At 36.9% G+C, this 19,445-nt stretch overlaps 1 protein-coding gene across 1 annotated transcript in view; it reads right to left on the bottom strand.

Annotated features, from left to right (window-relative positions):
- Positions 1–19,445, bottom strand: part of Pgant7 (N-acetylgalactosaminyltransferase 7) — a 167,328-nt gene that overhangs the window by 104,439 nt on the left and 43,444 nt on the right. The window contains exons 3-4 of the mRNA XM_090406886.1: positions 13,567–13,799; positions 13,218–13,384 (exon numbers count right to left, since the gene is read on the bottom strand). Coding sequence (XP_090263012.1) covers positions 13,218–13,384; positions 13,567–13,799 — 400 coding nt within the window. The remainder of the gene's footprint in view (positions 1–13,217; positions 13,385–13,566; positions 13,800–19,445) is intronic.

A 19,445-nucleotide genomic window follows, 5' to 3' on the forward strand; every position in this document is an offset into this window, starting at 1 on the left:
GGGGGGGGGGATATATTTTTGGCTGTAGAGGCGTATGTTCACAGGCCCGGTTTGCCTGCTTGCAGGATGAAAAACGCCAGATAAACTGGCGGAAAAAACCCTACTGCCCGTGCCCAAGACCGGCTAACTTGGCTATGCCTGAGGAAGATCCTCAAGTTCCTCACGTCTTTGACGGGAATCGAACCTGGGATACTCCTTCCCCTAGCATATGGTTGCGAAGCCACTAGGCTAACCGCATGGACCAAACTATATATCAAATGAAAAATGGAAAAGTTCCAGGAGAAGATGAAATCCAAATTGAGTTAATAAAGATGCTGGTAAAGAATTAAAAAACATTTAATAAACCTTATCAACTTATGTATTGATAAATGGAAGATATCTACAATCTGGAATAATGCAATATTAACATTAATTCATACCAAAAATTACAGCCCAATTAGCTTATTATTAGTTCTGTATAAAATACTTACAAAAACAATAACTAACAGAATAACACCTATTCTGGATTTAAAACAACCAGTAGAACAGGCTGGATTCCGAAATGGATACAGTACAAATGACCATATATACATGCACTGAGGAGAGAGGGGAAAAAAAAAAAAAAAAAACAGAAGAATATCAAAAACCTCTGTTTAGCATTTATAGGTTGTGAAAAAGCCTAAGACAGCATCAAAACTTCTGCAATAATAGAAACTCTAGAAAATCAACCCATACCATACCAAGTGAATATGTGGAACTGTTAAAAGAAATATATAAAAATGGAACAGTAACTATAAGACAACAAACAGAAAGCAACATGATCCCTATATAAAAGGGGATTTATTTATGAAGTAGATATTTACATCTTTCATGGCCTGTCCTAATCCTGTTTAGGGAGAATCACTGTTTGTGTGGAAGATCAAATCCAGGAGGCTCAAGAACAGAAGATCTTCAATAAGTGATCAATTGGTAATGTTAGAATTGTTCCAAAGATTCCTCCATTCATCCTAAGGAGTAAAATTGTGAGTTTCCAATAACTGTTCCTCAGACCAAAAGGGACTACGTGATCCAAGTTGGCTTCATGGCGGATTGTTTAGTATATTTAAGATCAGTTGTAAAGGATCACATTTGAGTTTTTTACAAGTTGCAGTCTATCTAAGATCCAAGGACAGGAAGCCATGGTATGATTTCAGAGCACCTGAGATAATATGCAGGGCTTAGTTCGGTTTTACATCTATTAACTTGACATATGAGTACTTCTACTCTGCTGTTGAGAAGAACAAGGCCACACACCCTAAGTGTGGAGGCTCTGCATCCCCAGACAGTTATAGTCAAGTTTAGAGAAAATATTGTTTATAGCTTCAATCTTATTTCCCAGTTGTTGCATATGCTTTTTGTAGGTGAGAGTTCTGTCTAAGGTGACTCCTAGATTTTTTGGTCTTAGATATCAGGAGTTAAAATACTTTTCCAGTTGTATTTAGTCATTGTTAAAGAATTTCTCCACTTTGCCAAAAACAGACTTATGACTAATGATAGCTAGATCATCAGCATACATGAACTTGTGGGAGTCTATGGAAGGTATGTCTTATATACAAACGCTGAAAAGAGATGGGGACAAGACCAATTCCTGAGGGAGGCCATACTGGAGGAATCTTGTCTTGCTTTTTCTTGCACCAAGCTGCATATGGAAATTACGATTTGAAAGCAATGAGTTTACAAGATTAATTGGGAAACAATAAAACTTGATGATAAGCCAATAGAAACAGTCTCCTTTTATGTGTGTGATGTATGGAGACTTGATGCTCTGTGGTGTGCAAGATAGGAAGCCAGAGGAGTATTTGCCTGGAGGAATGATAGAAAGTGCGGCTATGGCAATTAAGCGAGGTGAAGGGTGGATGAGATGATTGTAATGGTGGGCACAAATGACTTGAGAGGCAGTGTAAATCAGGTGGCAAGAGATTTGAGATTCATGCTTGAGATTGTACAAAAAAAAAACACAGAGAGGAAAGATAGCATGTGTGTGTTGCCCAGGTATGATAATGATAAACTGAATAGAAGAGCAGTAATAATGAATAGCATGATAGCCAGAATGTGTCAGAAGAGAGGATTGGATTGGAATTTGTGGATGCTTGGAGGGCATTTGAGGACAGAAAGGAACTGTATGAGAGACCGCTTGCATTTGAATGAGGAAGTGTAGGCATCTGGAGAGATTGCTGAACGAGTCGGTGTGTCAACGTAGAGAAACTAGAATTCTCAGGATGGATGGTAGCGGGGGGGGGGGGGCCTCTTGTGGAAATGGATGCTTGGGGAAAGGGGAAAGACATCAAGTAATGCTAGTCCAGTAAAGTCTGGAGGAGATAATGATAGATATAGAAACAGTGACATTTTTATGCTTTATACTAATGCCAGGAGTATCTGGAATAAAGGAGAGGAATTGGTGGCATGAAGTAGAGGTGGGCAAGACAGGATATTTAGTGGGGCGTTGCTACAAGCCAGGAGTACAGAGGGTGAGGAGCAGGAGATGTTTAGGCAGTTGAGCATGGCAAGTGCAAGAAGAATGATTGGTCATGGGAGACTACATTTTAACTACAACAGTATAAATTGGGAAGAGGAAAATGCATGTAGTAATATGGGAATGGAATTTCTAGAATTCTTGAGAGATTAATGTCTTAGGCAACATGTAATAGAGGGAACAAGAGGTTCAAGAGTTTTGGATTTGGTCATAGCATCAGAAGAGCTGATTATTATTATTATTATTATTATTATTATTATTATTATTATTATTATTAAGAGAGACCTCCAGGGAGTCAGAGACTCAGCGAGGGAGGCCACATACTACACACACACACACACCAGCTATCATCATACTTAGTTTTGAATTCATTCACACTGCTTGCACTCACAACATCCAATGGCAATCCGTTCCAATCACGCACCCCTCTGAAAGAAAAATCTAGCCCTCACACCTTTCTTGGTGGCCTTCATTCTCAGCTTCCAAGGATGCCCTCTTGTCCTTTCTCCACCCTCCATAAACTGAAAAATTCCATCAATTGATATCCTGTATGACCCTTTCAGAAGTTTGTAAGGGTCAATCATATCACCCCTCTCCTGTTTGCTAGCGTCTGCAGTCTACAAATTCTCAAGCTGTCTTCATAATCAGTATTCCACAATCCTGATATTATTTTTAACACTTTCCTTTGTACTCTCTACAATATATCAGAATCGCAACGGAAACCAGGAGACCAGACCTGTGCACAATAGTTCCAAGTGAGGTCATATCAAGGCCTTGTAAAAAGGCAAAATAACATCCTTATCTTTACATGTGATATTCGTTTCAGCATTGCAATTATCTTTTGAGTTGTATTTGCAATCTTTGCCACATGGCCCCTAAACTTCAATTTCCTATCTATTAACACTCGAAGATCCCTAGCCTCATCAGTTTCTTCTAGCTTAATCCCACCAATATAATACGACACTGGATATCTAATCATGCCAAAGTGAATGACTTTACATTTACTGACATTGAACTGACACCTGTTTTCCCATGCCCACAGTTCGAGCCTATTCAAATCATTCTGCAAAGACTGCATATCAGCTGCATTCCTGATTACCCTACCTATCTTTTCATCATCAGCAAATAACTGTATGTCACTTGTCAAATCCTTCCCAATATCAGTAATGTACAGATCGAATAACAGTGGACCAAGCACTGATCCTTGTGGTATACCACTCGTTACCTTAAACCTTGCAGACTCAGATTTCCCCCCCCGTATACCTTTTTGATATCTGTCAGTCAGCCATCCTCTTATCCATACTGATATTGTATAACACAAACCCATTTTCTCCAATTTATGCAGCAGTCTGCCATGCTGTATTCTGTCAAAAGCCTTAGCAAAATCCAAAAGTATCATGGTGTATCCATTCCCCTTGTCTAGTTCAATGGTAACATTGTTATAGAATGTGAGCAAGTCACTAAAACATGACCTTCCCTTAGTAAACCCAAGTTGCTCATTGCAAAGTAGAGATTCACTGTCAACCCATTTCTGAATATGGGCCCTAACCAATTTTTCCAAAATCTTCACCATCACTCCTGAGATACTAATTGGTTGATAGTTGGATACATCGGTCTTTGCACCAACCACCCTTGTGCATTATAACTGAGATGACATCTCTTCCTCCAGTTGGAGAGAGAGAGAGTGACCATGTGGTTTTGACTTGGAAGATGAATAGACATTCAGGAGTATTAAAGAGAAGGGAACATATGTGGAATTATAAGGAGGGGTGATTATAATAGTCTTAGATATCAACTTGGAGCTTTTCCATGGAGGGTAGAATTGTAAGGCTGAGATATTATTAGTGCTTGGGAATTTGTGAAGGAATATTTGTTAGCAGCAATAGTAAGCTGTATTCCATGAGTAAAGAAGAGGACATAATTTGGTGTAAAGTGGATGATAAACAATTTCAAACAGGAACTGCAGGTGAAAAAGAGGTTATGGAAGAGATATAAGGATAAGGGTAGAGAGCAGATGCATGAAGAATATAAGACTCAGGCCAGGAGAGTGACTAGTATGGTAAGGAAGGCGAAACTGGAATATGAGAAGAGATTAGCCCTAAGATCCTCAGAAAATCCTAGGGAATTTTTAGGCTACGTGACCAGTAGGAGGCGAAATGATTGCAGAATAATGACACTATGGGATAAAAATGGGAATAGAGTGACTGATGCAGAGGATATAGTGAAGTTGTTCAATGAACACTTTATTGGAGTATTTCATCTGGAGAAGTAGGTTTTAATATTAGAGGGATAGGGCAGGTTCGAGGTTTAGAGGTGCAAAAGGAAAGTGTGTTCCAATTACTGAGTACTCTGGATGGCAATAAAGATGTGGGACTGGATGGTATTTTGCCACGGGTTTTGAGAGAATGCGCTAAAGAACTGACAGCTCTGTTAACCTGGCTTTTCAATGAAAGTCTGGGCAAGGAATGGAAGGAAGGTAAGATAGTGCCATTGCATAAGGGCAGTAGCAGACTGGAAGTATCTAATTATAGGCCGGTTTGTGTTTCATCAGTAGTTGTTAAGATCTTGGAGAAATTAGTGAGGGACCATATACAGCATTGGGCAGATGAAGATAATGTTATCTGTGAGAGTCGACATGGATTTGCTAAGTGGTGCTCTTGCTTTAGTAATATGATTGCCTTTTATAATAAAGTGACAAGAGTGGTTGATGAGGGAAAGGTATATTCTGTCATTTTTTTGGATTCTGCAAAAGGCATTTGACAGGGTGCCACATCATAAGCTGATATTTAAGTTGCAGCACATGGGTTTAGATGTTGGGTTAGTCAAATGGATTCAGGACTGGCTGTCTGATAGGTATCAGAGAGTTGTGTATGGTGGGCAATATCAAGGAGGCAAAAGGTTACAAGTGGGGTCCACAGGGACCTGTATTGTTTAACCTTTATATCAATAACATTGTCAGTGGATTGCAGAGGGATATTCAGTTGTTTGCAGATGATGTGAAGCTGGGAAGGGTTATTAGCAATAGTGCAGATGTGGCAGCCCCGAAAGAGGAATAAACTAGACAGATAGGCAAATGAATGGGGATGTTGGTTTAATGCAGCAAAATGTAGTCTTGAAGTTTGGGATACATCGATGGGAGGCTGCATACTCAATTGGAGCAGCTGTACTGGAGGAAGTGGGGGAGACAAGAAATCTGGGGGTGATGAATAACAGAAACCTGAAATTCAGGGAACATGTTGCAAAGATGGTGAAGGTAACTCAGAGGATTGCTGCAATACATAGAAGGATGCTGACCTGCAGAGATAAAAGAGTTATCGTTCCATTGTATAAGACCCTGATCAGACCACACTTAGACTATTGTTCTCAAATTTGGTCCCCAGGATTTGAAGAGGATAAATTAACTGTGGAAAGAGTATAGAGACAGTTAACATAGATGGTTTCAGGGCCGTACAATGTTAGTTATGAGGATCGGCTGAGGGAATGTTGACTGCAGTGTTTGGTAGATAGAAGGAGGAGAGGTTATATGATTGATACTTTTAAAGTGTTGAGAAGTAGTTACAGGGTTGACACTGGGGAGTTCTTTCGTTTGGTGGAACAGTGGGAAGGAGCAATGATGAGGGGCCATCCCTGGAAGTTATGAAAGGAAGCCATGAGCAAGAGAGTGAGGAGTGGTTTCTTTGCATGGAGGATGGTTGAACCGTGGAATGTATTGCATGATAGAGTGGTATGAACAAGAACGATCAATGAGTTCAAGGAATGGTATGATAGACTTCGTATTTCCTAGGGAGGGACTCCCACAATGAGTCTTTTGACTCCATGAAGGCCTGAATAATAATACTAATAATTATGTGTACTTGGGACAACTTTTTAGCATTGAAAAGGGGACAAGACAGGGAGATTCTATATCCCCTAAAATTTTTACAGCAGCATTTCAGGAGATGATTCAAAAAATTAACTGGAGTTCCAAAGGCATGACAATAAAAAGTGAAAAATTAACCAATTTGAGATATGCAGATGACATTGCATTGATTTCAAAATCAGCACAAGACTACAGGAAATGATAAACATACTGAACATAGAAAGCAAGAAGGTAGGTCTTAAAATAAATTGAGAAAAAACAAAAGTTATGTTCAACAGGTAGTACTTAAGAGCAAAAACGATAAAACTTGATGAGCCAATAGAAATAGTCTCCTCTTATGGGGAAACTTTTTGACATTGAAAATGGATTACAGAGCAAAATTAAGAATACTGCTAGCCTGGTATTCATTTGGAAAATTGAACTATATCTTCAAAAATAACTTATTCATCTACCTGAAAAGTAAAGTATTCAATCAATGCATATTACCAGTACTTGCCCATGGCTCAGAAACCTGGGCACTAACTAAACAAATGGAAAAACAAATACTGGTGACAGAAAGAAGAATAATGAAAAATATCATCATAGGAATAACACCAATGGATAAAAAGAAGAAGGAATGGATCAGATCACAGACAAAAATCTTAGATGAAAGAAATTGTAAAAGCATCCAAATGGAGATATGCAGGACATCTGGCTCAAGGAATGGACAATAGATGGACTAGAAAAGTAACAGAATGGATACCAACTGGAAAGAGGAGACAAGGGAAACCCCCCCCCCCCAAAAAAAAAAAGCTGAGTATATTGAAATAGAAAAACTGGCTGGAAAAAGATGTATAGTGGAAGCAGAAGACCATGAAAATGAAGATCATGGGGGTCTTCATTCAGTAGTGGATTGAAAATGGCCAAGAAAAAAGAAGAATGCACCTCTGCTGAACCCCTTTTTCCACTGAAACACTGTGTTTCTCCATGGACTGTTTTTACTGAAGCTTCTTAGTTGTCATACAGCTTTCTTATCAAGAGAATTAGATGCTCAGGTATTCCCATCGATCTCATTACAATCCATAGTCTGTTGTGACCCACATAATCAAAAGCCTTCTTATAATCAATAAAACAAATGAATACTTCCTTTTGAAATTCTCTTTCTTTCATCCATCTCATGTATGCTATCTGGTCTAGTTCCTCTACCTCTCCTAAAGCCTGCCTGTTCTTGTGGCATTTCTCAAATCACATATGGCTTCAGCCTTTGTTGGATAACTTTACTTGCATGTGAAATTAAAGCGATGGTTCCAAAATTCTCACAATCTCTGGGATTTGAATTTTTAGTAATTGGGATAAATATTGATGTTTTTCCAATCTCTAGGCCAGCATAAATTGCAGTTAATATATTCACTACTTCATCCCCAGCTACTTCCATTGTTTGTTGGAAGAAGCTCCAGGACCTTCTTCCAACAAACAACTTTCCAAATTACTTTTTACAACTCCTGTTCTATCCATAATGCCTTTCTTCAATTTCCTTGCACCTTTTGGTTAGATGTTTTTCCTTATCCTTCCTAGCCTGTCTCTGGAGCTCTGCACTCAATTTGTGTAACCCTTTGTTTTTCTGAATTTTCATTTATCTTCTGCTATTTGAATAGCTTCTTATGACAGCTATTTACAATCTTTCTTCGCTTCTCCTATTGCTGTACATTGTTTCTTCCCACAGTTCTTCTAATTCTCATCCTGTCCTCTTCAAACTTTTCAATTTCTACCAACTTCTACTTTAAATTCTTTATATGATTTAACTCAAATTTCGTATTGTTCTTTTCTCTTCTTAGCCCTTAATTTCAATTTAACTTTGGCTATCAATAATTCATGATCTGAACCAGGTAGGTTTTTGCTGCTTAGATAGCACTTCCCCACCTTCTGCTGGCAACAATATATTCTATCTGATTTCTGTATTCACCAATGGGTGACGTTCACATGTACAATCTTCTTTTATGTTGTTAGAAGCAGGTGTTTGCAATAAAGAAACTGTTCTTAACACAAAACTCCAATATCCTTCTCCTGCTTCCTCAGTCCTAAACCAAATTTTCCAGTGATGTCTCATTCTTCTTTTTCTCCCACTTTTGCATTCATTCCAATCAGCCAATATCAAGAGAGAATGTTTTATAAATGTTGTATATTACTTGTTGCAATTGATAAAACATTCTCTCTTGATCTTTATTGCATCTTCACTTGCATTTGTAGTGGATACATACACTTCTATGAGTGTAACATTCACTGGATATGCCTTTATTCTGCTTATCATGCACAGCCTAAAAACCAACTGATTCCGTGCTGAACAAAAAAGCCTAGCACAAGCCATAATTTTTTTTTTTTGCTGTGCTGCTCCCACCCACAAAAGGTTATTTACAAACCTATAGCACATTTTGTACTGTGGGTGGGAGTAAGGATTTTTTTTCTGTTTTTTATCAATTATATATATATTTTTTTTGTATTTTTTAAACCCTGCTCTGGAGACCAAACATGGAACTTTTTTAAGCCACTTTAGGCCTCCAACAAGCAGGATAGTTGTCTCACAGCAAGCAATGATATTCATCGTCCACCGAAAAAAATTGCCAATACTCAGAAACCCTGGCTGCAATGCATAAGAGTTCTGACCACAAGTGATGTTCTAAGCTATTGTCAGAAACAGTCCTCACCAGTCTCAACATGGAACTGCAGCAGGTAGTATGCATAATCCTTCACCCATTCAGAGACCTGGTGGTAATACCACTACTGCTACAACACCATATCAGTTAATTGACATTGTGAACTGTGGTCCAATAAATTCAACACATGTAACAAGATATTCCCCCCATCTCCCTCCCACAGGTTTATGGATATCGTTATTCAATATGTTAGAGGAGCTCACAATTCACTTTATATATGGCATATGTACTATACTACAAGGATTTTCCATAGCTCAATTGATTTCAACAGAGCCCTTTGGTTGGAAAGATCTCGGTTCAAATCCAATATATGGCACAAAGAACCTTTATCAGGGCTTTTCAGTCAAAGGTGAGTTAGTCGGTCTCATATGGAGGTAGAGAGTTTTCTGCCGAGAAACTTGGGGTTCCCCCCCCCCTCAAAATAGGCAAACTGATGTCCATTAACCCATATATCTACAGATATAGGATATGAACTGTGAGGCAGGAAAGAACAGAGTCTCACCATCTTATCTTTTTACTGCACATTATGGATCTCAGGTAGAGATACATAAAAGTCAACTTCTTGGATGGAGATGACACTTGACAGGACATGGCTATACTACCACCATGAGAAAAATATAAAAATGAGCTTATAAGACCAAATGATGGTAGACAAAGAAGGTATAAGGGTTGTTCACCCTTTTTTTTTTTCCTTTAGGAATTCATGGAAGACTGCAGGGTGAAGACAAGCCAAAATATAAACTGAATTTATTTTTTTTTATTCTCTCTAGACAGCAATATAACCTATACCCAATAAATTCATATAATTTAATGCCTTCTTCTATTCATTCTTCTCTCATTCTTTTATCATTTTAAAAATATACTAGTTTTCAAAACCAAAGCATATTATATTTGTTAAATGCATATATACTCCAACTAGATTTTCAGTTTTGTAGAAAAACCTAAGCTTTCTAGGATTTGAACCCCAGTGACAGTTAAATATCTGTACATCAACCTATATATATTTAACCTACTGAAATTAATACCATACCTCATTCTTAAAACTACTTAAGTTACCTACTTTTACAATTCATTGCTCGAAATCACATAACTTTTCATTATACACCAAACAGGTTTTACAGAATATTGTTATCTACATTATATATTCTCTGAACTAATTTATTAACTTCAATCACATTTCTTCTACATCTCCCTAGTTAAATTCAACACATTACAGTTAGTCAAATTAATCATGATTCTTTCATCACAATTCCAAACTTCTCTGAATGCTATCAACTTTACTGAGTTACATTAAAAAGTGAGCTATAATTCAGTACTCACCTGGCTAGATACTTATACAAGATACTTACATAACTGGATCATTCTGAGTGAAATCATCGGGGAAGGGCAGGCTCAAACTGCATAATTTTTGATTTTGATAAATGCAAGTTGTTTTGTCATCCTAATCCTTGAGATTGAAGAAATTAGATTTTTTCTATAGACTATTTTTATTCAGCAGATCCACAAAATTGTAATAATTTCAAAGAGTTTTAAAATTAATCAGCTTATTTCCAGATTGTCCAGTTTCTGATTTATATTGAAATTTTAATGTTCAAGGTATGTACATTTTAATTTCTTATATATATTTTCAGCACCAATTAATTTTTTTTCAAGATGGTAGCCACCTGCTTTAGGTGTTCAAGTGCTCCTTTTCCCCATTTTGTACTTTACTCTGCACAAAATGAGGAAAAAGCTTGAATTCACAACTGATTTTTTTTGTGTTTCATTTATGTTTTTCCAATGCTGCACTGCACATCATCTGCAAAACAACTGAAAATTTCCCTTCAAATCATCACCTATATCATTTACATACAAAAATTAAGCAGCAGAGTCCAAGTGCAGAGCCTTGCGGCACACCACTAGTCAATTGCTTTCTCCTGGGTTCTGCTCCATACTCCTTGAGATACCAGAGTTCTTCTGGTATCTTAAAAAATACCTTTGCAAATTCAGCAGTATCATTCCCTTTATCCAACTTGCCTTTCACTCTATATAAAAAATGAGTAAATTACTAATGCATGACCTTAGTAATTTATTCACTGTCCTTCATAAAGCTGTACTCTCCCATGCAAAGAGTTTCATATTCTTATCTACTGATTCTTGACTGTATGGTCAATTTTTCTAATACCTTTACCACCGCTTCGAAGATGCTGATTGGTCTAATTTGCTACTGCAGTCTCAAAGCCTCATTTACGCAATGAAGCTATTTTCATTGATTTTTGATTTACGCACTATCCTAAGTACACTTGTCACTGCAATATCTTTATTTAGATTATATATCATTGCAAAGTGGTCACTCATTAACTCAACAATTTTGTCTATTTCTGTTGTGTTTCATTTATGTTTTTCCAATGCTGCACTGCACATCATCTGCAAAACAACTGAAAATTTCCCTTCAAATCATCACCTATATCATTTACGTACAAAAATTAAGCAGCAGAGTCCAAGTGCAGAGCCTTGCGGCACACCACTAGTCAATTGCTTTCTCCTGGGTTCTGCTCCATACTCCTTGAGATACCAGAGTTCTTCTGGTATCTTAAAAAATACCTTTGCAAATTCAGCAGTATCATTCCCTTTATCCAACTTGCCCTTCACTCTATATAAAAAATGAGTAAATTACTAATGCATGACCTTAGTAATTTATTCACTGTCCTTCATAAAGCTGTACTCTCCCATGCAAAGAGTTTCATATTCTTATCTACTGATTCTTGACTGTATGGTCAATTTTTCTAATACCTTTACCACCGCTTCGAAGATGCTGATTGGTCTAATTTGCTACTGCAGTCTCAAAGCCTCATTTATGCAATGAAACTATTTTCATTGATTTTTGATTTACGCACTATCCTAAGTACACTTGTCACTGCAATATCTTTATTTAGATTATATATCATTGCAAAGTGGTCACTCATTAACTCAACAATTTTGTCTATTTCTGTTACCATGAGCACTTATAAGTTATCCTTGCATAATCATCCTTCCTCTCACTTACCACACAGTGAAAGAACTCTTTGGGATTTCCTTTAGACTGCTTGGTTAATTTCTTCTCATAATCTGGTTTTGCCTTCCTAACAATGAGGACTGACTCATATCATAAAATCAATCTTCATTTATACAGATTCTAGATATTTCTAAATGAGCAATAATTTGATGCTTTTCAAAAATCAGAATGCTAACTAGCAGCACTTGGCATGGTCTGGAGTCATTTCAGATGACTGAACTATATGAAACTATCTACAGAATTTCTCTTCTTTTTTCTTTTTAAATGCAAAATACAACATGACAAAACTTGTTATGTACTTTAATGAGAGCGCTTATGAAAAGACTGAATGCATCTCTGCATTATAGAACTACAAATGTGTAAATATGTGTGTGTGTGGGTTGGTGAGTAAGTGTGTGTGTGTGTGTGTGTGTGTGTGTGTGTGTGTGTGTGTGTAGGGCAAGGAAGACTGGCTGTACTGTTATTATGCATAAAGGTTTTTCTTTCTTTCTTATTTCTCTCCCCATACATCTCTGATTACATTGTAATGCAATATCAGTCACTGATATCATGTACTGATTCAAACATACAAGTAGGGTAGACACTGTTACAACTAAAGGTGCTAGCCAGATTCAAACTGAGAAGGTAAGATTTTTCACTTTTGAAAGCTCTGGGTTTTCAGCTACTGAAAAACAAACTTTCAGTACACAATGGACAATGATAATTTTTTCCAATTTCTTTTTTTTACTGTCGATTCTACCCACAAAAGGTTGTCATATATAGTACCAAGGGTAGAATAAATTTAGATAACTTGAGAAACCTGCTCCAGTGACAAGGATAATGGGCTTCTTTGTGGACTAAGTATCTATCATAATTAAGCCACCTCCTTTCACACATCCAAACACCAAACAGCAAAAAATAAGGCAAGTATAAATTTATATCATTGTAAAACAACAACAAAAAAAAAGCTCAATTTATCTTCTCAGCTATTTTGTTTATTACTTGGAATGTGAATGATTTTCTAATTTTAACGCAATTCAGAGCATGTTAATAAACATTACTTCCTGAAGTAATACATGACAAAACATTTCCCTTCTCTTCTCAAAAACAGAATTGGACAAATAATGCAATTAAATGCTCAAATTTTTAACTTTAATGCAATACCTTTCTCACTATAGTCATCCACAAGAACAACTTCTTTCAAGAATTGTGGAGGTGACCGGTTAAGGACACTATGAATGGTACGCAACAGAGTTGACCAGCCTTCATTATGGAACACTATGACCACGCTAGTAGATGGGAGGTCTTTTGGATAATGCCAGTATTTACATCTGCATTAAAAAAAAATAATAATTTAGCTGTTATGAAAATTAACATGTAGACAAAATATTTGAAGAGATCAGAAGTTTATGACGAGATCGTTATATATATATATATATATATATATATATATATATATATATATATATATAAAATTCTACCAGTATTTTTAATTTAAAGGAAATAAACTCACTCAGGAAGTCTTTTATCAGGAATTGCTCTATCTAATGCAATTTGATCACTAACTACCATATTGATTCCATATTCCATGACAGTCTGAGATACTTCATTCTGATCTTCAGGTCTTGCATAATGAGGTTTACCATTTTCTCCAGGTCCTTCTCTTATTGTGTCACTGGGAGAAGGTTCATAGTTTCCCAATTCACCATTTTTAAAAACTGCTCCTTGTTTTACAGAAACTGGAACCTTTTAAAAATAGAATTTATGATTTGAACCAATGCTAAATCTTAAGGTTTCAGGAAAAATAAACTTTAAAAATCATAATTATCAATATATTTTAATAAAGAAAAACTTATTTTTTTAAAAAACTATATTGGTATATGTCTTTGGTAAAATGTTCCTTTGTATTAATTAGTAATACAAGATATGGCTGCCACCACAGCAGTTGAAATTACACTGGGAGCAGTGTGATGAACATAATGCAGCCTAAATTTCAATTTAACTACCATTCAACTGCTATTTGATTTTCATTTCATAAAAATGAAAATCAAATGGCAGGTGAGTTTTCTAGTCCCTTGCCATGGCCATTCGATGCAACTTTTGTTACCCATGTTTTTCCACTGCTCTCAACATCTAGATGGTGTCATAGTCACTTCACCTAAAGATAAGGCTGTCTTACCACCATCATTCTTCTCTTTCAATTCCTGCACTAATGACAAGGGCAAAGTCCCCCCCCCCCCCACTACCAAAAACTGCTTACTCCATATCACTCGTAGTCTTCTACCAGAAAGAAGTCCAAAGAATCCTTAATAATCTGAACACAAACAAGGCATCTGGTTCAGATGGTATCCCACCTACTGTGCTAAAAACTTGTGCCCAAAACTAACACCTACCTTGTATTGCATCTTCAATCCATCTTATTTAACTAGCATCTACCCGACAGCATAGAATGAACTCACATACAGCCCATTTTAAAGAAAAGTGATGAAAGTCAGAAAACCAACTACTGTCCAATTGCTCTCACTTCTGTTCTCTCCAAAACTATGGAGAAGGTCATCAACAACAAACTCCTGCACTACCTGGAGACCAACCATGACCAGCAATGTGAATTCTGCCACTCACAATCTGCAACCAATCTTGTAGCTTTTGGAGAAACTGATGTGGTCACTCTCAATCTCAAAGGCATTTGATCGGGTTTGGCATAGGAGCTTACTTAGAAAATTGGCAACTTTCTCACTGGTCACTTACTACATGTCACGGTTTCCTCTCAGAGTTTCCCACCAATGCATGAATATCCCAGGATTCTCTACTTTCATCCACTATCTTCCTATTGTATATAAATGACCTACTCTCATAGACTCCAAATCTTATCCACAGCTTCACAGATGACAGTACACTCCATTCCTCCTTTTCATTTGACACTACAAACCTTGTAGTGCTCAGTTGTTAGAACGCTCAAGATCCATCATAATCAACATCCTGAACTCTGCTCTCCTAACTAAATTTTAATGGGACAACCTTGTAGACTTCAATGGTATCAAAACTCAGTCCTGTCTGATCTGTTGCAAGAAAGAGCTCACATCCCTTCACCTTTCAATAATACCTATATATTCAAACATGATCAGATTTCTCTTCTTGGACTCACCTGCACCTCCAGCCTTTTCTGGCAACAGGAAAGGCTGGAGGTGCAGTTTCTGCAATTGCCAAAAAAACCTGTGTATTTTTCTACACAAGACACTACTTCACGCACTGACAGCTGCTAACTCAATACAATTATCCCAAATTTGCTCAACCATGGAATATTGCTCCCATATTTGAGGTTGTGTACCAAAATCCTCTCTAAGATTGCTAAATACTATCCAGAAGAGGGCAATCTGGTTAATTAATGATTCCTCTCTCACAGATCCACTTCAATCGCTCTTAAAGGCATTCAGTTTCTGCCATATGCCTGTACTACAGATACCATCACAGACAATGATCTGCTGAATTGGTGACTATTATTCCTCCAAAATCATAAGAAAAAGAGATGCTGCTAACTTGCACCCATTTACAGTTCAGCTTGAAACTTGCCAAAACAACTTCTCTGTCCTCCCAAAAGATTGCAACCTTCAGAGGTTTAAAAAAAAAGATTCCTCCTTTTTTCTTACCTCTTCCACACATGGCACTGATCCTTTTGTGTGTGGGTTAGATATAAATTAGATTCCTTCTTGGAAGAAGAAATGTGTGAAAAAATAAGATGACTTATGTTTTTTGAAACAATATTTATACAAAGTTTCATTAAACATATAATTAATCAATCTCTATTTACCAATATTCACAGCTTTAATAGCATCATAAATGATGTGTACCACAACTTGCATCATCCTAATAGACCAATGAGGGGAGAGGGGTCTGGAAAGTTCTGATAAACTAGAACAAAATGATATTAAATCAACTGACATAACCACACGAAAGAACATGAGGATATAAGAACATGTTACCTTCATAACTCTGCTACTAGTATGTTCTTTCTTGTGGTTATATCAGTTTCTTTAATATCATTAAAGAAACTGATATACCCCCCCCCCCACAACAATACTGTTTTTTTTTTGTTTTTTTTTACAGAACCTCAGCTAGAAACCTCAACAATTACTGTCCACCTAAACTACACCTTACACAAATCCTTCCACAACAAATGTGGTGAATTTTATTCATTTACAAATGACAACAGATGTCAGAGAATGCAAAGCTTTGACCTTCTTGCCATTTAATCTACTTTAGCTCAAAAGTTTCTTGCTGAACTTTGTTGTATTCATTTACTGTTTTCATCACTCTCCCAACTCTGAGAACTATGATAACTTTTTGCTATGTTCTCTTTGTTTAACTTGTGAGAAGGTTACTGTCATTATTTAGGATTGTAGCTGAATCAGTTAAGGCCACGAGACCAGAGTATCATATTACGTGTCTGTTAGCAAGTATTCTTCTGGCTGGCTTGCCTGTTTTCTAGGATGAAAAACCCAAACTTCTGGGAGAGAAAACACTTCCACTTGTAAGCTAGATTCTGTTAAATGTTATAATTCTGGTGTTACATAAGTTTGTTCACAGTTCTGAGTTAATGCTGTTTAGATGTGCACATGAAACTCATCATCAAATTCCTGATACATATCTTTGGGGAGAAAGGAAAGGCAGGATAATATGATAGTGCTCCTGATGTGTTTAAACATGTGAGAAGGCTTATGTATTCGTCATACAATTATACAAGATTCGTCATACATGATTAATTTTAACAGTATAGATGAGAACACAGAATGATAAGAAAATAACTATTTATTAACTTCTTGCTGATATTCTATCCAGCATCTTCAGGGCACAAAAACAGTTTGTCACAGTAGGTGAGACAACAACAATCCGGTATAACAATGGGACTAATTTGAACAACTGTAACGTACAACACAAAGACTAAAGTCCTAATTAGGTGCCATCTATGTTGAGGGAAAAAAAAAAAAAAAAAAACAGAGAGAGGGAAGCAAGTATTAATTTGGTCTTAAGATGACTATCTCCCAAATCTTTGGCAAATTTTACAATTCTACAGTCATACTAGTTGAGGTTTGAAGTATGTTTCAAAGCTTCTGTGCAGTACTTTTGTTTTTTTCCAATCGATCCTATGTGCATGGGGTATCTAAAGCATGGTCTGTTAGACCTGACTTGTCATAGCGATAGTGTCGGATGTATTTTTTATGTTCGCTGAGACAGATGTCCACAGTTCTAAATGTCTGTCCATAGTAAACTTGGTCGTATAAACAGGACACTTCATACACTCCTAGATGTGACAAAAAAGAGAGAGAGAGAGATTCTGTCCTTGGGTGAACGGATGAGAGTTGCCAATTTCACATAGTTTAAATACAGTGCATAGTTGATGTTTATTAAGCACTCTAGATATCTTTTCAGATGTGCCTTTAATGTATGGGATGGTGATAGTTTTGTTGTAGTCTTCTGTGGTAAACAGTGGGGGGGGGGGGTCTGGGAGCATTTAGTATTTTGTCTATTTTATGGGGATTATAGCCATTAGCCAAGAAGGTGTGATGTAAATGAGTGATTTCAGCAGTGAGAGCAATGTCGTTGGAACAAATTGCTCTAGCTCTGTGGGTTAGTGTTTGTAGGATACAATACTGTTGAGATGGGTTGTTCACCATGGGTAGCAGTTGTAGTTGACCCCATGCTTCAATCTCAGTATGGTTTTGCTGATTATCGATCTGGGATGGCCAAATTTGTCAACAATAGGCCTCTTTCAAAACTACATCAATTCCCTTCCTGTAGCCATTTCACCTGGACACAGTTGCACAGACTTGGGAGCATCATATTTCTCCAACTGATACTGACTACAAACATGTGACTTGTTATGTGGCATGATGCACCTTCCCCATGTGGGTGTTCACTGAGTTCTTACCAAGCAGTATAAGCCTCACTTTCCAGTCACCCATACTGATATTTGTCCACATCACTCTACTTGATACTGCCTGCCATTCAATAAGATTGTCCTCATGTTCTTTTCCCTTATTGTTATTGCCTGAATATAACATTTTGTATTTGTTTCTTAGAAAGATCTCACCTGCTTTTGTTTTCTTTGTTTCAGTCTCCCACCTATTATGTTAAATTCTTCTGCTAGTTCCACTGATGCTTCTTATGTTGATAGTGTATCAATCTTGAACTCTGTTGATGTTGAGTTAGGATGTGTTCTAGAGTTCCAGTAGCTGATTTTGTGCTTTTTGCTGTAATTTCCTGATAAAACAACAGGGACTTGCTTCAGATGACAATTCTTGAGTTTTTTTAGTCTACAAATGTGAACTGTAGACTAAAATACACAAAGATTATTGAAGCAAAAATGAAAGAGTTTGAGAACAGCAACCAAACCTTGGAGATTCAGTGGCAAGCCTTAAAGAAAACCCTGATTGATTCAGCCAGAGAGGCATGTGGTGAGGTTGTCTGCAAGGATAGAAAAATCAGAACTCCATGGTGGACACAGGAAGTTAAAAAGGCAGTGAAGGAAAAGAAGAAAGCATATCAAATGTTTCTGACAAATAAGTCAGCTTGTGCTCTTGGAGAATACAGAGACAAATGTAAGAAAGCTAAACACTGTGTAAAACTAGCTAAACAAAAGTCATGGGAGGACTTTGGCAAGAACATAGAAAATAAATATCAAGAAGTTGGTAAGATATTCTAGAGGTTGTTGAAGAAGCTTAGAAATGGAGGAAAGGTTGCTGTAAAAGGAGTTAGAGATGATAAAGGTGACATGAAAAAATGAGAAAAAGATATCCTTGAAGTATGGAGTAATTACTTTGAAAAATTGCTAAATGAAACAAGCAGGTATAGCACAGTGGTAAAAAAACACTCAACAGGCATATAATCAGGAATACATATCCATACTTGAAGTAGAAAAAGCTATCAAAGGCTTGAAATGTTGAAAGGCAGAAGGAGTAGATGATATTCGATCAGAAATGCTGAAGTATGGTGGTATAAAAGTCTTAGATTAGCTGCACTGCATAGTTCAGAATGCCTGGGCAGAGGGACGAATTTCTGATGATTGAAGTAGAGCTCTAATAGTACCCATACAAAAAAAGAGAAATAAAACTGAATGTGAGAATTACAGAGGTATATCCCTATTGAGTGTTCCTGGTAAGATATATGCAAGTATACTTGAGAAACGGTTGAGAAGAATTGTGGAAGAAAAGCTTGGTGAAGAACAAGCTGGATTCAGGCCAAATAGAGGCTGTCAGGATCAGATTTCACTTTACAACAAATAGTTGAGAAAGCATGGGAATATAACAAAGATCTGTATTTAAGTTTTGTCGATCTGGAAAAGGCATATGACAAGGTGCCAAGAGAGAAGCAATTCAATACGCTACAGTTATATGG

This window comes from Typopeltis vanoorti, chromosome 17 (assembly GCF_054136105.1).
Source record: "Typopeltis vanoorti isolate ZY-2024b chromosome 17, IOZ_Tvanoo_1.0, whole genome shotgun sequence".
In the NCBI taxonomy this organism is placed as follows: domain Eukaryota; kingdom Metazoa; phylum Arthropoda; class Arachnida; order Uropygi; family Thelyphonidae; genus Typopeltis; species Typopeltis vanoorti.